This window comes from Chenopodium quinoa, unplaced genomic scaffold, assembly GCF_001683475.1.
Source record: "Chenopodium quinoa cultivar QQ74 unplaced genomic scaffold, ASM168347v1, whole genome shotgun sequence".
NCBI classification, from domain to species: Eukaryota; Viridiplantae; Streptophyta; class Magnoliopsida; order Caryophyllales; family Amaranthaceae; genus Chenopodium; species Chenopodium quinoa.
In genome coordinates this window covers 2,996,876-3,014,827 of record NW_018742616.1, presented here as the reverse complement: position 1 = coordinate 3,014,827, position 17,952 = coordinate 2,996,876, and the positions used below count along the sequence as shown (strand labels likewise).

At 39.2% G+C, this 17,952-nt stretch overlaps 1 protein-coding gene across 1 annotated transcript; it reads right to left on the bottom strand.

Moving 5' to 3' along the window:
- Nucleotides 1–16,292: 16,292 nt before the first annotated feature.
- LOC110721317 lies at nt 16,293–17,264 on the bottom strand. Its single transcript, XM_021900456.1, has 2 exons — nt 16,502–17,264; nt 16,293–16,387 (listed from the first exon to the last, which is right to left on the bottom strand). Exons 1-2 carry the CDS (start codon nt 17,262–17,264, stop codon nt 16,293–16,295), a joined length of 858 nt encoding a protein of 285 aa, XP_021756148.1.
- Nucleotides 17,265–17,952: the final 688 nt, after the last annotated feature.

Below are 17,952 nucleotides of genomic sequence, written 5' to 3'. Positions count from 1 at the left end.
TCATTTTGAGCGGTCAGATCAAGCTAATTCCACGGTCCAGATTAGTTCTTATATATAATGGGTTCTTATATAGAGGAGGGTTCTTAAATGAGCCTTCCTCTATATATATATATATATATATATATATATATATAATAGAGAATGGAAAGCGAGGCGAGAGAGAACGAGAGCAAAGGGCGAATGGTCTTTCTACTAAAGAGAACGACTTGCTTCGCAGGTCGAATAAGAAAATTAAGAGAAATTCCTCAGAGATTTCTCCTACTTTGTAGCAGATTCCTTGGGTGAGAACCAGAGTAAGGAACAAACCTCCCCCTGTATATTCAGGAGGCTTCTGGTTGGAACAAAATCCTGAGAAATGACATGGAAATTGAAGGCTTTGACGAGGAGGAGGTCTCCGATGATGACATACCGCTGGACTGTGACTCGGATGACGAAAGTTGTCCAACTATTCTCCTAACCAAGGAAGAAAAGAGAAGGCTAAGAGCGCCGTGGAAAAATGCCCTAATTATCAAATTATTTGATAAGAGGATGAGTTATGCAGTCTTGGTCAAACGATTGAGATTAAAATGGCAATTAAAAGGAGATATCGCATTAACTGATGTTGGGCATTATTACCATGTGGTTAGGTTTAATAACATGGATGATTATGATTGGGTTTTATCCCAAGGTCCTTGGCTAATTGGAGATAGCTATCTAACAATTAGGAAATAGGAACTGAATTTTGTAGCTGATGAAGCCCCGACCAAGACATTGAATGCGTGGGTGCACATACCATAACTCTCGGTGGAATATTTTGATAAGAAGTTCCTGTTTAAGATTGGGTCGAAAATTAGTTAGGTTATTAAAATCGATCGCAATACTGAATCAAGGGATCGTGGACAATACATCAGATTTTGCATTAAAGTGATTTTGACAAAACCTCTTTTGTCAAAGTTTAGGCTAAATGGTAGAATCTGAAAAATCCGGTATGAAGGGTTGCGCCAAATTTGTTTCAAATGTGGTCATCTTGGACACAAAGAAGATGGATGTAACTTGTTCAGGATAGATAGAAGTGGAGATGATGCTGGTGAATCTCCAGATGGGCATCCTGCAGTAGGGAAAGGGGTGCAAGGCAATAGAGAGCGGCCTGAAGAACAGGGGAAGTATGGTGCTTGGATGTTAGTTCAACGCCCCCAAAGGAAGATTGCCCCCAAGTCTAAACCTCACCAAGGCAAAAAAAACAGAATAATAATTCTAAGGCTGCTAAGTATAATTCTAGTAACAATGGAGGTAAGAATACAATAGTTAATAATTTGAAGGGAGGTAGTAGCTCAAGGAAAAGTGTCTAGGAGAATTCAGCTACAAACCAGGGATCTAGGTTCAATGTATTGAATCAGGGAGAGGAGATGGAAGTAGAGGACCTGATTTTGGAAAGAAATAACACTTATGTGGTAGTGGACGAGAATCTAGATGTGAATGATTCGGTGATGGATAAAAGTGTTGTAAACTTGGGAGAGGATGAGAATTTAGGAAAGAATAAAGGAGAGAATTTTTTTATTCAAGGAAATATGGAGGGGAACATGGTAAGTGATGAGATGGAGGATGATTCTGTAATAGGATTGGGAAGCTCTCTAGATTTGGTAAATAAAAAGATTGAGGAGAATATCTCCGATCAGAATAAATATAATCTTCTTGTTAAAGATATAGCAAATAAATCTTTTAACCAAGATACTATCTTGAATAAAAATAAATCTCCTTTGCAACTTAACAATATTGTGAATAATTTGGATCCTATTGATTCTTCAAAAGAACCAAATTTTAGCAAAATTTCTTATTCAGCAAGTGGAAAGGAGAACCTCATTGAGATTGCTACCTCAACACCTTCTGTACTTCGTGGTGAAAGAGTGAGCTCGAGTGTGGGTAATGATGATGCCTTACCAAGTACCAATTACATTGGTTACAAGGATTCCCAGGGAATACGAAACATTCATCGACTACCAGACGGAGGGGTCGACCTTGGTGTATGCACATCCTATGGAGAACAAGATGGAAATGGAGGCGAATACCTTTCTACCTCCTCAGTTCAACCCGGCCGAGATGTTGGCGAGGTTTCGTCTTCCGTTCGAGACGGATGGTCCAATGAAGGCGTTGCGCGATGCTTACCTAAGCATGATGCCTAGAGTGCCTTTGGAGATTTATGATAGGTACCCGAACTTCCCAAGTTTTAATATGTCGATAAAAATTTTAGTTTGGAATGTTCAAGGGGCAGGGAATAAGCTCAATTCAATTAGAGAGTTGGTGCGTATCAACGATCCTATGGTGTTAGCACTTGTTGAAACTCATTTGAGTGGTGAACAAGCCGATAATATTTGTGCTCAAATTGGTTTTTCGGGTTAGATAAGGGTGGAATGAAGCTCAAGGTTTTAGTGGCGGTATTTAATTATTTTGGAGAAGGGAGCATGTGAGTGTTACTTTATATGATGAAAACTCTCAACATATGACTATCTTAATTAAGAAAAATGGTGATGATCCATGGCTGTTCTCGACAATATATGTAAGCCCTGATAATAGTCTGCGTAGAGACCTATGGAGAGAGCTTGAAAGAATCCATAGCAATTATTCTGGCCCATGGCTTTTAGGAGGCGACTTCAATGAGACAATGCCGATTGATGAGAGGAATGGTAACAACAATTCTGAGATGCAGAGACGACGTCTAGAATTTTCTAATTAGGTGAAGAATAATGGTCTTATAGACTTGGATTGTACTGGACCTAAGCACACATGGTTTCTGGGTTTAACCCTGGACACTTTCAAATCGGAAAGACTTGGCAGGGGCCTTGCTAATGAAGAGTGGAGGTTATTATTTGAAGAGGGAGCTGTTCGAAATCTTCCAAAAATTAAATCGGACCATGGTCCGATTTTAATTAATACTAATGGATTTGCCCCAATTTCAATGGTGAATAGACCTTTCAAGTTCCAAGCGGCTTGGATGCATCATGAAAAATTTGAGGATTTTGTGCATTCGACTTGGGATGAAGCAACCCATATTGTTCCTAGTTTAAAGGAATTTGCAGTGAAGCTTGAATGTTGGAACAGGGAAGAATTTCATAATATTTTTTGCAAGAAGGCAAAGCTATGGGCTAGACTAGAAGGAATTTAGAAATTATTAGCACAAGGGAGACAACCTCATCTTATCAAGCTTGAAGGCGAGTTAAGGAAGGAGATGGATTAAGTTTTAGATAAAGAAGAGATGCTTTGGTTCCAAAAATCTCGTGTAGAGGCGATCGTGTATGGAGATAGGAATACAAGGTTCTTTCATATGACTACGGTGCTAAGAAGAAAAAGGAATAGGATAGAAACTTTGCGAAATGGAGAGGAGGTCTGGGTTACGGTAGAAGAACAAGTGCAGCAGCTTGTCCTTGACTTTTGGCAAAATGTTTTCAAAGAAGAACGAGTTGGGTTTCGAACGATTTGGAAAATAATAATCCTGATTACTTCCCTATTATTGGATCGAATGACTGGGAGAAAGTTAACAGGCCTATAAAGGAGTGTGAAGTGTATAAATCTTTGAAAAGTATGAAGCCTTTCAAAGCACAAAGGCCGAAAGGGTTCCAACCGGTGTTCTTTCAGCAATATTGGGATCTTGTGAAGCCTAGTGTAATCGAATTGGTGAAGAGTGTTCTTGAAGGACATGAATTCCCTGAGGGTTTAAATGACGAGTTCCTTGTCTTGATCCCGAAAGTGGATGTGCCACAACAAGGAAAACAGTTTTGTCCTATCGGTCTATGCAATATTGTGTACAAATTGGTCACCAAGGTAATCGTCAATCGATTCAAAAGCCTTTTGCCTTCGCTTATTTCTCCTACACAATATAGCTTCGTGCCCAAAAGACAAATTACGGATAATATAATTATTGTTCAAGAGATGCTTCATACTATGCGACATAAGCAAGGTAGAGTGGGATATATGGCGGTGAAAATCGATTTTGAAAAAGCTTATGATAGGTTGAGATGGAGCTTCATTAGAGAATCTCTTCTTGAGCTTAGACTTTCTGAAGCAATGGTGGATGTGATAATGCATTGCATTACTTCGGCTAGGTTGAGTATCTTGTGGAATTGAGAACTGATGCCCTATTTCTCTCCAAGCCATGGCATGTATTAGACAAGGGGATCCCCTTTCCCCATATCTATATGTTATTTGTATGGAAAAGCTACGGATAATTTTGGGTGGAGTTCGAATGTTTGCTTGGTTGGCTATTCAAGATCGTATTATGACCAATAAGAATAGATACATATGCGATCTTATTGATGACTCTCGATGTCAAGCTTGTGGGGCTGGGGAGGAGACTACGGATCACATTCTTAGGCACAGCCCAACAGCAGTAATGGTATGGCGCAAGCTAGGAGTTCGTGATAGGGAGAGATTGGGGATGGAGTTCGAAGCTTGGATTGTGAATAATATGGATATAAAGTTGCACAAGGGTGAAGAGGGATGACCACGGATGTTCCCTCTTACGATTTGGTGGCTTTGGAAGTGGCGTAATGCAAGGTGTTTTGAAGGTGAGAATCAGTCGATCAAATAGTTTTTATTTATGCTCGTGTTGCTTTGGTTCGAAAAGCGTGGGATCGACATGTTCATATTCACTCTCCAGCTAAGATGGAGAAGGAGGAAATTTATGTGAGATGGGTTCTACCGAGGGAAGGTTGGGTAATTTTGAATTCGGATGGTGCTGCGAAGGGGAACCCAGGGAAGGCTGGTGGAGGTGGATTGATTAGGGGCCATAGAGTGGAACTCTTCGAGGTATATGCCATAAACTGTGGGAATTGCACTTGTACTAAAGCTGAATTGCTTGCTGTTCTTAGGGATTTAGCAATAGCTTGGAATAGAGAGCATAAGTGATAGAGGGTCTAAACACGTAGTTAAATGCTTAAAACCTTATCAAAAAAATTTATAAACACTCGACCAATCCTAAACCAAGTATAGGGTAAGTCAAGGGTCGAACAACGAGGAATAGAAGAAGTTACTATAGCTTAAGGTCAAGCTATTTCGAAGAATAAGAAGGATGTTGAATATGACTAAGTATGGTCTCAAACAACTAGAGTAAAGAGGGAATTCAATATCAAAAGCACTAGGGACTAGGCTCCACACACAATCATGATGGTTATGCCAATTGAGGGGAAATCAATCGACCAAATGTTGTAAAGGAGGATAGTAATTGCAATCAAGAGAACTCAAAGGGTTATCTCCTAGAATTCAAACTAGGTTTCCTCTATGAATGACTAGAAAAAAGAATCACAAATCAAATTCAATCAATAATTGCAATCCCTAAATTAATGGTTCCTGTCATTAGAAATCACAATGCAATCTAGCTTGACAACCAAGGTTGATCACTCCTTAACAATTCAACCACATGCACAATTCTATCAACCAATTTAATCACAACATTCAATCGATCAAAATCCATCAATTAACAATAATCCATCATTCATGCATGCTTCACCATCTCCCTAGCAAGGAGTCTACTCACTAAGCATATTGAAATTGAAGAACAAAACTAAGTAATTCACAAACATCGTCATCTTAAACTAAATCAAGTAGAAATTCATATTAATCAAACTATTAACCAAAAGATCAACAAGTCAAACAATCATTCATGATAAAAAGCAAATTCAAGCAATGAAGAGAAAAAAAAGGAAGAAAATCTCACTAATTTTCATTGATTGAAGGAAATCCAAACTTGATTGAAGCAAATGTTGAAGTACAAATCAAAATCCAAGAATTTCTGTCTCTAAAATCTAAGAGCTCCAAAAATAACTCCATAAAAAACTTCTCTCTCTAGCCTCTCTCCCCTCTAAAATATGATTGAAGTACAGGCGCGCCCTTTCTCCGGAATGCGCGGTCGCAAAAACGGGGTACGGAATAGAGAGCTCAGGAGGCGCGCCCGCCCATGAAGTATGCGCGCCCGCACCCGATGAATGCGCGCCCGCGCCACTGGAGCATGGGACTTCCTCCATGCGTTCTTCAATGTAAATGGTGTGCTCCTCTTGATCGACATTGGGTATGGCAGTCCCAAAATGAGTTGACGGGGGGTTCAACATCATAATTTCATGTGAGCGCAACATGAGAGCGCAAGCATCAAGTCTTGGAGTAAGCCATCCCTTGCTTTGTGAGCTATATGAAAGCTTCCACCTTGCACTTTGAGAATCTTCTAACCCGAAGAATCACCATGAAGGGCCTTGGACTTCATCTCAGACCTGAAAATAAATAAAGGAAAACAAGTAAAAGGGAAAAGATGATAAAATCCACGAAAACACAAGAAAAAGGTAGAAAAGACTAGAATGAGACCAACTAGAGAATAAAAGACTAAAACTAAGGGAAAAAGCATGAAGAAAGCTATTAAAGCAACTAAAATCATCCCAAAATGCCATAAATGGCACTCATCAAACTCCCCCAAGCTAAACTTTTGCTCGTCCTCGAGCAAAAACAAATGCAAGTAGGAGTAGGATGAAAGATATATTCAAATAAAGAAAAAGGAAAAGAAGGGGACAAGAATATACACTAACTCACTTTCGTAGGAATCATGGTTGTTTTTAGCTACAACAAGCCCTTAAAACCCCTAAGTCGCCAATGATGATGCCTTACCAAGTACCAATTACATTGGTCACAAGGATTCCCAGGGAATACGAAACATTCATCGACTACCAGACGGAGGGGTCGACCTTGGTGTATGCACATCCTCTGGAGAACAAGATGGAAATGGAGGCGAATACCTTTCTACCTCCTCAGTTCAACCCGGCCGAGATGTTGGCGAGGTTTCGTCTTCCGTTCGAGACGGATGGTCCAATGAAGGCGTTGCGCGATGCTTACCTAAGCATGATGCCTAGAGTGCCTTTGGAGATTTATGATAGGTACCTGAACTTCCCAAGTTTTAATATGTCGATAAAAATTTTAGTTTGGAATGTTCAAGGGGCAGGGAATAAGCTCAATTCAATTAGAGTTGGTGCGTATCAACGATCCAATGGTGTTAGCGCTTGTTGAAACTCATTTGAGTGGTGAACAAGCCGATAATATTTGTGCTCAAATTGGTTTTTCGGGTTAGAGAAGGGTGGAATGAAGCTCAAGGTTTTAGTGGCGGTATTTGGTTATTTTGGAGAAGGGAGCATGTGAGTGTTACTTTATATGATGAAAACTCTCAACATATGACTATCTTAATTAAGAAAAATGGTGATGATCCATGGTTGTTCTCGACAATATATGTAAGCCTTGATAATAGTCTGCGTAGAGACCTATGGAGAGAGCTTGAAAGAATCCATAGCAATTATTCTGGCCCGTGGCTTTTAGGAGGCGACTTCAATGAGACAATGCCGATTGATGAGAGGAATGGTAACAACAATTCTGAGATGCAGAGACGACGTCTAGAATTTTCTAATTGGGTGAAGAATAATGGTCTTATAGACTTGGATGGTACTGGAACTAAGCACACATGGTTTCTGGGTTTAACCCTGGACACTTTCAAATCGGAAAGACTTGGCAGGGGCCTTGCTAATGAAGAGTGGAGGTTATTATTTGAAGAGGGAGCTGTTCGAAATCTTCCAAAAATTAAATCGGACCATGGTCCGATTTTAATTAATACTAATGGATTTGCCCCAATTTCAATGGTGAATAGACCTTTCAAGTTCCAAGCGGCTTGGATGCATCATGAAAAATTTGAGGATTTTGTGCATTCGACTTGGGATGAAGCAACCCATATTGTTCCTAGTTTAAAGGAATTTGCAGTGAAGCTTGAATGTTGGAACAGGGAAGAATTTCATAATATTTTTTGCAAGAAAGCAAAGCTATGGGCTAGACTAGAAGGAATTTAGAAATTATTAGCACAAGGGAGACAACCTCATCTTATCAAGCTTGAAGGCGAGTTAAGGAAGGAGATGGATTAAGTTTTAGATAAAGAAGAGATGCTTTGGTTCCAAAAATCTCGTGTAAAGGCGATCGTGTATGGAGATAGGAATACAAGGTTCTTTCATATGACTAAGGTGCTAAGAAGAAAAAGGAATAGGATAGAAACTTTGCAAAATGGAGAGGAGGTCTGGGTTACGGTAGAAGAACAAGTGCAGCAGCTTGTCCTTGACTTTTGGAAAAATGTTTTCAAAGAAGAACGAGTTGGGTTTCGAACGATTTGGAAAATATTATTCCTGATTACTTCCCTATTATTGGATCGAATGACTGGGAGAAAGTTAACAGGCCTATAGAGGAGTGTGAAGTGTATAAATCTTTGAAAAGTATGAAGCCTTTCAAAGCACAAAGGCCGGATGGGTTCCAACCGGTGTTCTTTCAGCAATATTGGGATCTTGTGAAGCCTAGTGTAATCGAATTGGTGAAGAGTGTTCTTGAAGGACATGAATTCCCTGAGGGTTTAAATGACGAGTTCCTTGTCTTGATCCCGAAAGTGGATGTGCCACAACAAGGAAAACAGTTTTGTCTAATCGGTCTATGCAATATTGTGTACAAATTGGTCACCAAGGTAATCGTCAATCGATTAAAAAGCCTTTCGCCTTCGCTTATTTCTCCTACACAATGTAGCTTCGTGCCCAAAAGACAAATTACGGATAATATAATTATTGTTCAAGAGATGCTTCATACTATGCGACATAAGCAAGGTAGAGTGGGATATATGGCGGTGAAAATCGATTTTGAAAAAGCTTATGATAGGTTAAGATGGAGCTTCATTAGAGAATCTCTTCTTGAGCTTAGACTTTCTCAAGCGATGGTGGATGTGATAATGCATTGCATTACTTCGGCTAGGTTGAGTATCTTGTGGAATTGAGAAATGATGCCCTATTTCTCTCCAAGCCGTGGCATGTATTAGACAAGGGGATCCCCTTTCCCCATATCTATATGTTATTTGTATGGAAAAGCTACGGATAATTTTGGGTGGAGTTCGAATGTTTGCTTGGTTGGCTATTCAAGATCGTATTATGACCAATAAGAATTGATACATATGCGATCTTATTGATGACTCTCGATGTCAAGCTTGTGGGGCTGGGGAGGAGACTACGGATCACATTCTTAGGCACAGCCCAACAGCAGTAATGGTATGGCGCAAGCTAGGAGTTCATGATAGGGAGAGATTGGGGATGGAGTTCGAAGCCTGGATTGTGAATAATATGGATATAAAGTTGCACAAGGGTGAAGAGGGATGACCACGGATGTTCCCTCTTACGATTTGGTGGCTTTGGAAGTGGCGTAATGCAAGGTGTTTTGAAGGTGAGAATCAGTCGATCAAATAGTTTTTATTTATGCTCGTGTTGCTTTGGTTCGAAAAGCGTGGGATCGACATGTTCATATTCACTCTCCAGCTAAGATGGAGAAGGAGGAAATTTATGTGAGATGGGTTCTACCGAGGGAAGGTTGGGTAATGTTGAATTCGGATGGTGCTGCGAAGGGGAACCCAGGGAAGGCTGGTGGAGGTGGATTGATTAGGGGCCATAGAGTGGAACTCTTCGAGGTATATGCCATAAACTGTGGGAATTGCACTTGTACTAAAGCTGAATTGCTTGCTGTTCTTAGGGATTTAGCAATAGCTTGGAATAGAGGGCATAAGTGATAGAGGGTCTAAACACGTAGTTAAATGCTTAAAACCTTATCAAAAAAATTTATAAACACTCGACCAATCCTAAACCAAGTATAGGGTAAGTCAAGGGTCGAACAACGAGGAATAGAAGAAGTTACTATAGCTTAAGGTCAAGCTATTTCGAAGAATAAGAAGGATGTTGAATATGACTAAGTATGGTCTCAAACAACTAGAGTAAAGAGGGAATTCAATATCAAAAGCACTAGGGACTAGGCTCCACACACAATCATGATGGTTATGCCAATTGAGGGGAAATCAATCGACCAAATGTTGTAAAGGAGGATAGTAATTGCAATCAAGAGAACTCAAAGGGTTATCTCCTAGAATTCAAACTAGGTTTCCTCTATGAATGACTAGAAAAAAGAATCACAAATCAAATTCAATCAATAATTGCAATCCCTAAATTAATGGTTCCTGTCATTAGAAATCACAATGCAATCTAGCTTGACAACCAAGGTTGATCACTCCTTAACAATTCAACCACATGCACAATTCTATCAACCAATTTAATCACAACATTCAATCGATCAAAATCCATCAATTAACAATAATCCATCATTCATGCATGCTTCACCATCTCCCTAGCAAGGAGTCTACTCACTAAGCATATTGAAATTGAAGAACAAAACTAAGTAATTCACAAACATCGTCATCTTAAACTAAATCAAGTAGAAATTCATATTAATCAAACTATTAACCAAAAGATCAACAAGTCAAACAATCATTCATGATAAAAAGCAAATTCAAGCAATGAAGAGAAAAAAAAGGAAGAAAATCTCACTAATTTTCATTGATTGAAGGAAATCCAAACTTGATTGAAGAAAATGTTGAAGTACAAATCAAAATCCAAGAATTTCTGTCTCTAAAATCTAAGAGCTCCAAAAATAACTCCATAAAAAACTTCTCTCTCTAGCCTCTCTCCCCTCTAAAATATGATTGAAGTACAGGCGCGCCCTTTCTCCAGAATGCGCGGTCGCAAAAACGCGGTACGGAATAGAGAGCTCAGGAGGCGCGCCCGCGCATGAAGTATGCGCGCCCGCACCCGATGAATGCGCGCCCGCGCCACTGGAGCATGGGACTTCCTCCATGCGTTCTTCAATGTAAATGGTGTGCTCCTCTTGATCGACATTGGGTATGGCAGTCCCGAAATGAGTTGACGGGGGGTTCAACATCATACTTTCATGTGAGCGCAACATGAGAGCGCAAGCATCAAGTCTTGGAGTAAGCCATCCCTTGCTTTGTGAGCTATATGAAAGCTTCCACCTTGCACTTTGAGAATCTTCTAACCCGAAGAATCACCATGAAGGGCCTTGGACTTCATCTCAGACCTGAAAATAAAGAAAGGAAAACAAGTAAAAGGGAAAAGATGATAAAATCCACGAAAACACAAGAAAAAGGTAGAAAAGACTAGAATGAGACCAACTAGAGAATAAAAGACTAAAACTAAGGGAAAAAGCATGAAGAAAGCTATTAAAGCAACTAAAATCATCCCAAAATGCCATAAATGGCACTCATCAAACTCCCCCAAGCTAAACTTTTGCTCGTCCTCGAGCAAAAACAAATGCAAGTAGGAGTAGGATGAAAGATATATTCAAATAAAGAAAAAGGAAAAGAAGGGGACAAGAATATACACTAACTCACTTTCGTAGGAATCATGGTTGTTTTTAACTACAACAAGCCCTTAAAACCCCTAAGTCGCCAATGAGGACGAGTGAGGTCTCGTAAGGGTTTCCAAAGAGCTTAACCCATAATTCTCAAATTAAAGCGAGGCAAAGCATAAAAGGAAAAATAAAATTAAAAAAAAATAAAAAGAACACAAATGCATTTGAAATGGACCTTTGCAAATGACCAAATACAAATGAATGCACAACTTCCTAAACGAATAAGGGAATGCACGTTCCAAGATACCCGAGGTTGATTGAAACATAAAATATGCTAAGCATAGAGAACTACTAAGACACAATTCACCTTCATCCCAAACAATCTTACCACGTTCTCCCTACTAGTTTCAAATCCACCTCTAGTGAGCATCTCAATGATTCCTCAAAGGAACCGGAAAAGAAGAGATTCTAGGGCTACTCGACATCTTGACTATGCAAGCCGCTCCATGGGCTTGACTCCCATCTCCCTCCACCGACTTGTGTCTCAACCATAAAGGTCAAAAGGTCTTGGAAAGGGTTGTAACGTATAGGCAAAGAGGGTAAAGGTAGGCTAAAATTTGAAATTTGGTGGTATACCTAAAATGTGAAGCAAAGGGTGATCAATCTTCAACATCATATTCAAGCAATCACCAAACAAAAATACCAACACCCCCAAGCTTATTCAAATCAAAAATCACAAACATATATACAAAAAGCGTAAGAACGCTTCCCCCAAGCTTAAATGGAGCATTGTCCTCAATGCTCTAAACTAGGGAGATCACACTTACATCAAAATATTTTTGTAATTTTCATTTTTTTTCTTTTTTAATTCTTCTTCTTTTTTTTTTTGTGTTTTTTAAAGCATTTTCTTTTGCTCTCTATTATACTTTATTGCTTTGTCCTCGCCTCTTTTAACTATGGACGGCTTTTTCAACTTGCATTCGCCTTTATTCACACAATTTATATACAACACAAACTTGCTTAGCAATAGAACCAAATAACCTTGTTCATATTCCCATAAGCACGACTAATTGCTTCACAAAAACCAAAGATGGAAACAAAAATAAAACAAATGGCTTAAAAGCTAGTAATATGGCTAGAAAAGAGGATATAAGGCTCAAATCGTTAGCAAGAAGGCAAATGTAAACCCAAAATCAAAAATATTAAATCCAATCCTAGAAAAGGAAAAATTACCACCCCGAAAAGATGTCTTTGTCCTTCCAAAATGGTTCGGTCGCGATCTCGGGAGATAAAAGTCAAGTTCTAGATAAAGTAAGCGATAGTCAAGGGTCCATGTGCCGCTCAAGCAATAAAGGGGTTGAAGGCTAGGAAAATGAAACCTCACATGGTTGTAGCAAAAACTCACTACCAGCTTCAAACCCACTATAAGAAGCAACACCTTCTTACCACAAACAAGTAGACTAGGGCTTCAAGGTCCCAAAAGTTCTAAACACACTACCTTAGCATACTCTATCCTAGAGTCAACCAAGCATATTGTCAAACCGTGCATACCGTTACCATATAGGAAGTCATTCATTAAAAAATATAAGTCCAAATGGTATTATGTCCAATTCATAAGCGAATGTAACCAGAAAAACAAAACAATGCCTCAAACAAAAATCTTTATGGAATTTTTAATATTCAAAAGGAATAAAAAATAGAAAAGAAATGAAAAAAGGAAAGAAAAAGAAAAGGATAAGAAAAAAAAAAGAAGAAGAAAAGTAAAAGAAAAGCACAAAGATGCATGCAAAATCATATAAATCCCAATCGACAAACAAGTGGTCATTCGACTACAACGCCAATGACCCCAAATACCCTTACGGTGTTGATAGCAAACATCCTCGAACCGTTAAACTCTTCTAAACTACTCCTAATCTAACCAAACAAGAAAGAATGATAAAGAGAGAAAAATAGAAAGATTTCACCAAACGATCCAAGCTTGACTTATAAAGGAAGCAAAGAGAAGCTTACACCTCCATGTTGCTCCAAGAAGCATAGCAAGATCTATATGGCAATGTGAGAAAGAAAATAGACTATACACAAAGAAAAATGTTAGTAACTTCAAAACAAAAACGACAAAATAAAGCTATACACTAAACTAGAAAGAATCTGGATTTAATTTGAGGGATTACTTGGATTCATGGGTATGGATTTAAAAGGAGCACAATCATCATCATTCATATCATCATAAAAAATGATCAAAAATCATCATCAACAAAAATCATCAAAACCATCATATCATCAAAGCTTCACCATCATCACAACAACAACCGACAAAAGCATCAATAGCAAAGGAGAAGCATCATGTAAAACAAACAAAACAAGCATATGGACGACAAGCATGCTAAAAACACACACACACACCCTACTATGAACAAGAAATCCCCTAAGCTATAATGAAAACATCTCAACATCCCATCATACAAAGCAAATGATCAACCAATGAAGGGATAGAGGAAAAAGCACAATTATGGGACTATTGGCCACTAGGACCAGCCCCGCCATCATCATCCTTCCTATCATAGGCTTACCATCACCCCCCACAAGACGGTACGGGATCGTGTTGTGGTAGAAAATATGGATAATTAATCGTGGGGGTGATTTCGCCCCGTTAACACTCGTATCAAACAAAGCTTGTTGTTAGAGAAACATACCTTGTTGCATCTCCATGAGCCCTCGCATGCCAAATTACATGCTCTTCATTTGTGTGTGCATAGCCGCCAAATCTTGTTTGAAATTGCCTTCCAAGACAAGTTGCTAGCTCGTTATTTGTGCTTACAAAGCCGCCAAATCTTGGTTAGAGCCTTGATGTTGTTGTCGTTGTTGTTGTTGTTGTTGTTGACCATCATCATCATACTCATCCTCCTCCTCAACACCCGGTAACCGATTACTTAAAGGCACATACCAAACATTTGGAGCATCCCTTTGCAAAGAGGTCAAAGAAGGGTTCGAGAGATAACACCGATGTTCATGCCTCACTAACCAATCAACTACATCATCATCACCATTCTTTGCAATGAAGTTCACTTGCTTAAATTGGGGGATGTTGAGGTAGATGTCGTTTGCATCGCCAAAGGGAGTGTAAGAAGCAAGGTAGCGGGAGTAACCAAACCTTGAAGCCAACCTAGTTACCATACTCCCACAAGTAATCTCGTCCGTTCTCCTTCTTCCCACCATAGATTCACAACTCCTCATGAAGAGATGACCCATTTTCACTCCCTCGCCACTCTTCTCTTGTGGCTAACCAAAGAACCATCAATTCAATTTTGGACATTTTACCCAAATCTTGCTTGGGGAAGACCGAATACCCCAAAAGCCTATGCAAAACACGAAGACATGGTTGGTAAATGTCACTAGCTAAAGTGTAGCGAGCGGTAAATTGCTCCTTCCCCGAAATTGCATTCCACCAAGCGAACTCCGCATCTCTATTGAAATGTTCATGCTCGGGGAATAGAAGATCGAGATCGGGGTTAAAATCAAGGGCCTCATTGAATTCTCGGAGGGAAAGGGTATGAGGGACAATGAAAAGTTGGAAAGATATCTCAAAGTCGGCATCACCAATTGTAGTGGTAGAGAAAGAAGCTAGAAACTCCCTTGTGGGCTCAACATATGTTCGGTAGGCGAAATTTACAAATGTGCCTATCCGAAGGTTTCCAAAAAGCATCCACAAATCCTCATTTATGCCCAATTTGATCATGTGTTCTCTATGATAATGGCGGGAGGGTCTAATGATTCTCTTTTTAATGTCAGTGTGAATTGGTTTGTGCAATGGGTTTTGGAATTTTAGAGTTGGTAGAAGTAAGGGTTCATTGGAGTTTTCTGTTTGAGGTTCATTTCGGGGCTCTTCAATCCTCACTTGGGGTTCCTTCCCCTTCCTCTTTTTTGAAGTCAAATGATCTCAAAACTCTTGACATGATTTAATCAACCAAGATGAAAACCCAACAACTCAATTAAGTAACCACAATCACCACCAACACCAATATAATCAACACCACAAAACTACCACACCAATCAAACCAATGAATGCTAACTTTTAAACTTCACCAAAATCTCACTAAAGATGAAAATAATGCTAAACAATCAGCAACAACAAATGTTAAGCATGAAAGATTAGTAAACAATAACAATAAGAATCAACACTATCAATCAATCAACAAAATACCCAAAATCAATACTACTACTATTCACAAGTATTAAACAATCAAATTATCATCCAAATATGATAAAAAAAAAAAAAACTAAAATAAGAGTAGAGAAGATGATTATACCATACAAGAAGCAAGATTAACCAAGTTTGGAGCACCAATTTACAAAAATTTGAAAATCTTTAATTTGCTCTCCAATGGAGATTGAAGCTTGAAGAAGAAGAAATGGTGAGTAGTAGTATGGAAAGTGGTTAATTTGAGGAGAATTATGTAGAAAATGATAGAATTGTGAGGGAAATTGTTGAATTAAGATGATGTTTGGGAAGATTTGGGGGTTAGGGTTTGAAGTGTAGAGTGAGAAAGAGTGAAAACCGTAAGTTGGGATAATAAGAAATGAGGAAAAAGAAAGGAAAGAAAAGCTTCGGCTGGGCTTTATGCGCGCCTGCGTAGGCCACCTGCACCCCCGTGCAATCTTGATGTGCGCCCGCACGTGGGTTGCACAGGTGATCGCGCTCCGAAACTGCTCTCTGCTTTTTCCTTAGAGCACACGCACACTTCATCTGCGTGCACGCACACCCTTAAATTGCCTCTTTCTCCTTCCTAAAACCTTATTTTAGCATTCTTAATTGCATTTACCTTCCTCAAATGGCTCAAAACAAGGAATATTGAGCACAACTCTCATTATAACCGCTAAACTCCTCTAAATGATGCTTCATGCTTGATCAAATGAATTCAAATCGCATGAAAATCACCCTACAAATGCAAACACAAAAACAAGTGAAGAAAAGAGAAGATGAGAAAAGAGAAATGAAAATTAAAATGAAAAGAGAAAAGTTAGAGGGCCGGGTTGCCTCCTGGAAAGCGCTTGCTTAAGGTCCTTAGCTCGACTCTACCTCCAAGTCATGGAGGATCAAAGAAGACCACATTGTCCAAAGTGGTGGAGAGGGAAAAGTCATTTCCAAGCTTGGGCAAAACCACATCATGAGACATATCATCTTGCACAATAAAAACCGGATCAAACTTGTTAAGCTTCAACTTCTCTTTCTTTTTCTTGGGAATTATCTTTCTCTTCTTTGTTTTCTTCTTTCTTGGGGTAAAGAACTCCATACCGTCAATGCCACTACTCACATCATCATTCAAAGCAAGTTCAAACCAATTCGGCATCTCAATCACATCCTCAACCCATGAGATCTCTTTCTTTCCATCACTAACCAATTTGCTATCAATGCTTATAGAAGTACTGTCACAACCTTCAATGACATCATTAGTAGACAACGAAAGAATGCAAGAAATATCATTCAAATGAAGCGAATTAATGCACATAATTCCTTGCACAAAAGAAAGGGATTCATGCATGGGTTTAAGCTTGAAACTAGCCGAATCATTACTAACACACGAGGTAATAATGCCACCTTTCACATCTACCAAGGCGCCCGAAGTTGCTAATAATGGTCTCCCTAGAATGATAGGAATGTTGTCATCTTCCGCAATCTCTAGCACAATGAAGTCAACGGGGATAGTGAACTCTCCTATCTTGAGGGGGACATCCTCAATTTTACCCTTGGGGAACTTAATAGAATGGTCGACCAATTGTAGGGTTATGTTGGTTGGGAGGAGCTCACCTAGCTTAAGCTTTTTGAAGACAGAATATGGCATTATGCTAACACTAGCACCAAGTTCATAAAGAGCATTTTGAAACACTTTTCCATTAATGTTGCAAGGTATTGAAAAATTGCCCGGATCTTTCATCTTCTTGGGTAAGTCAATGTGGATAAGAGCACTACAATACTCCCCAACCTTTACCGAGTCCACCTCATTACACTCTCTTTTGCCACTAAAGATTTCCTTAAGGAACTTAGAATATTTTGGCATTTGTATCAAAGCATCGGTGAAAAGGATTGAAAGATGAATTTCCTCAAGCATGTCAAGAAATCTTCCAAATTGATCATCAATCTTGCTCCTCAAGAACTTTTGTGGGTAGGGAAGTTTGGGTTTGATCACATTATTTTTACACACTCTCTCCCATCTTGACCTTCTCATTAGCAACCTCAAACTTTTTGCTAGACACATCATGCTCATCATCATTGAATGATTCACTCACCCTCTCACCTTCTTGACTCTTCCTAGAAACACTCTCTTCAAGGACCTTACCACTCCTAGTAGCGATAGAATAAACCGGTTTCTTAGGTTCAATCCCTTGAGAGGGTAGATAAGTAGGACTAGCACTCTCTTTCAAAGTGTTATCTAGTTGAGTGATTTGAGTTTCAAGCATCTTGCTATGTGTCATCATTTCATTGAATTTCTTATCACTAACCGTCATGTATATGTTCAAAATCTTGGTTTAATTTTCAATTATCTCTTCCAAATTAGACCTAGAAGAAAAAGAAGGTTAAGCATAGGAATTATCATCTTGTACTTGGGTCTTTGGAGCAAAACCGGGTGGGAGGACCCCTTTGAGCATTGTTTTGAAAATTTCCCCTATTTTGATTGTTCCAATTACCCCTATTTTGATTTTGGCCATAGCTTTGATTATGGTTACCATAACCTTGATTATGATGAC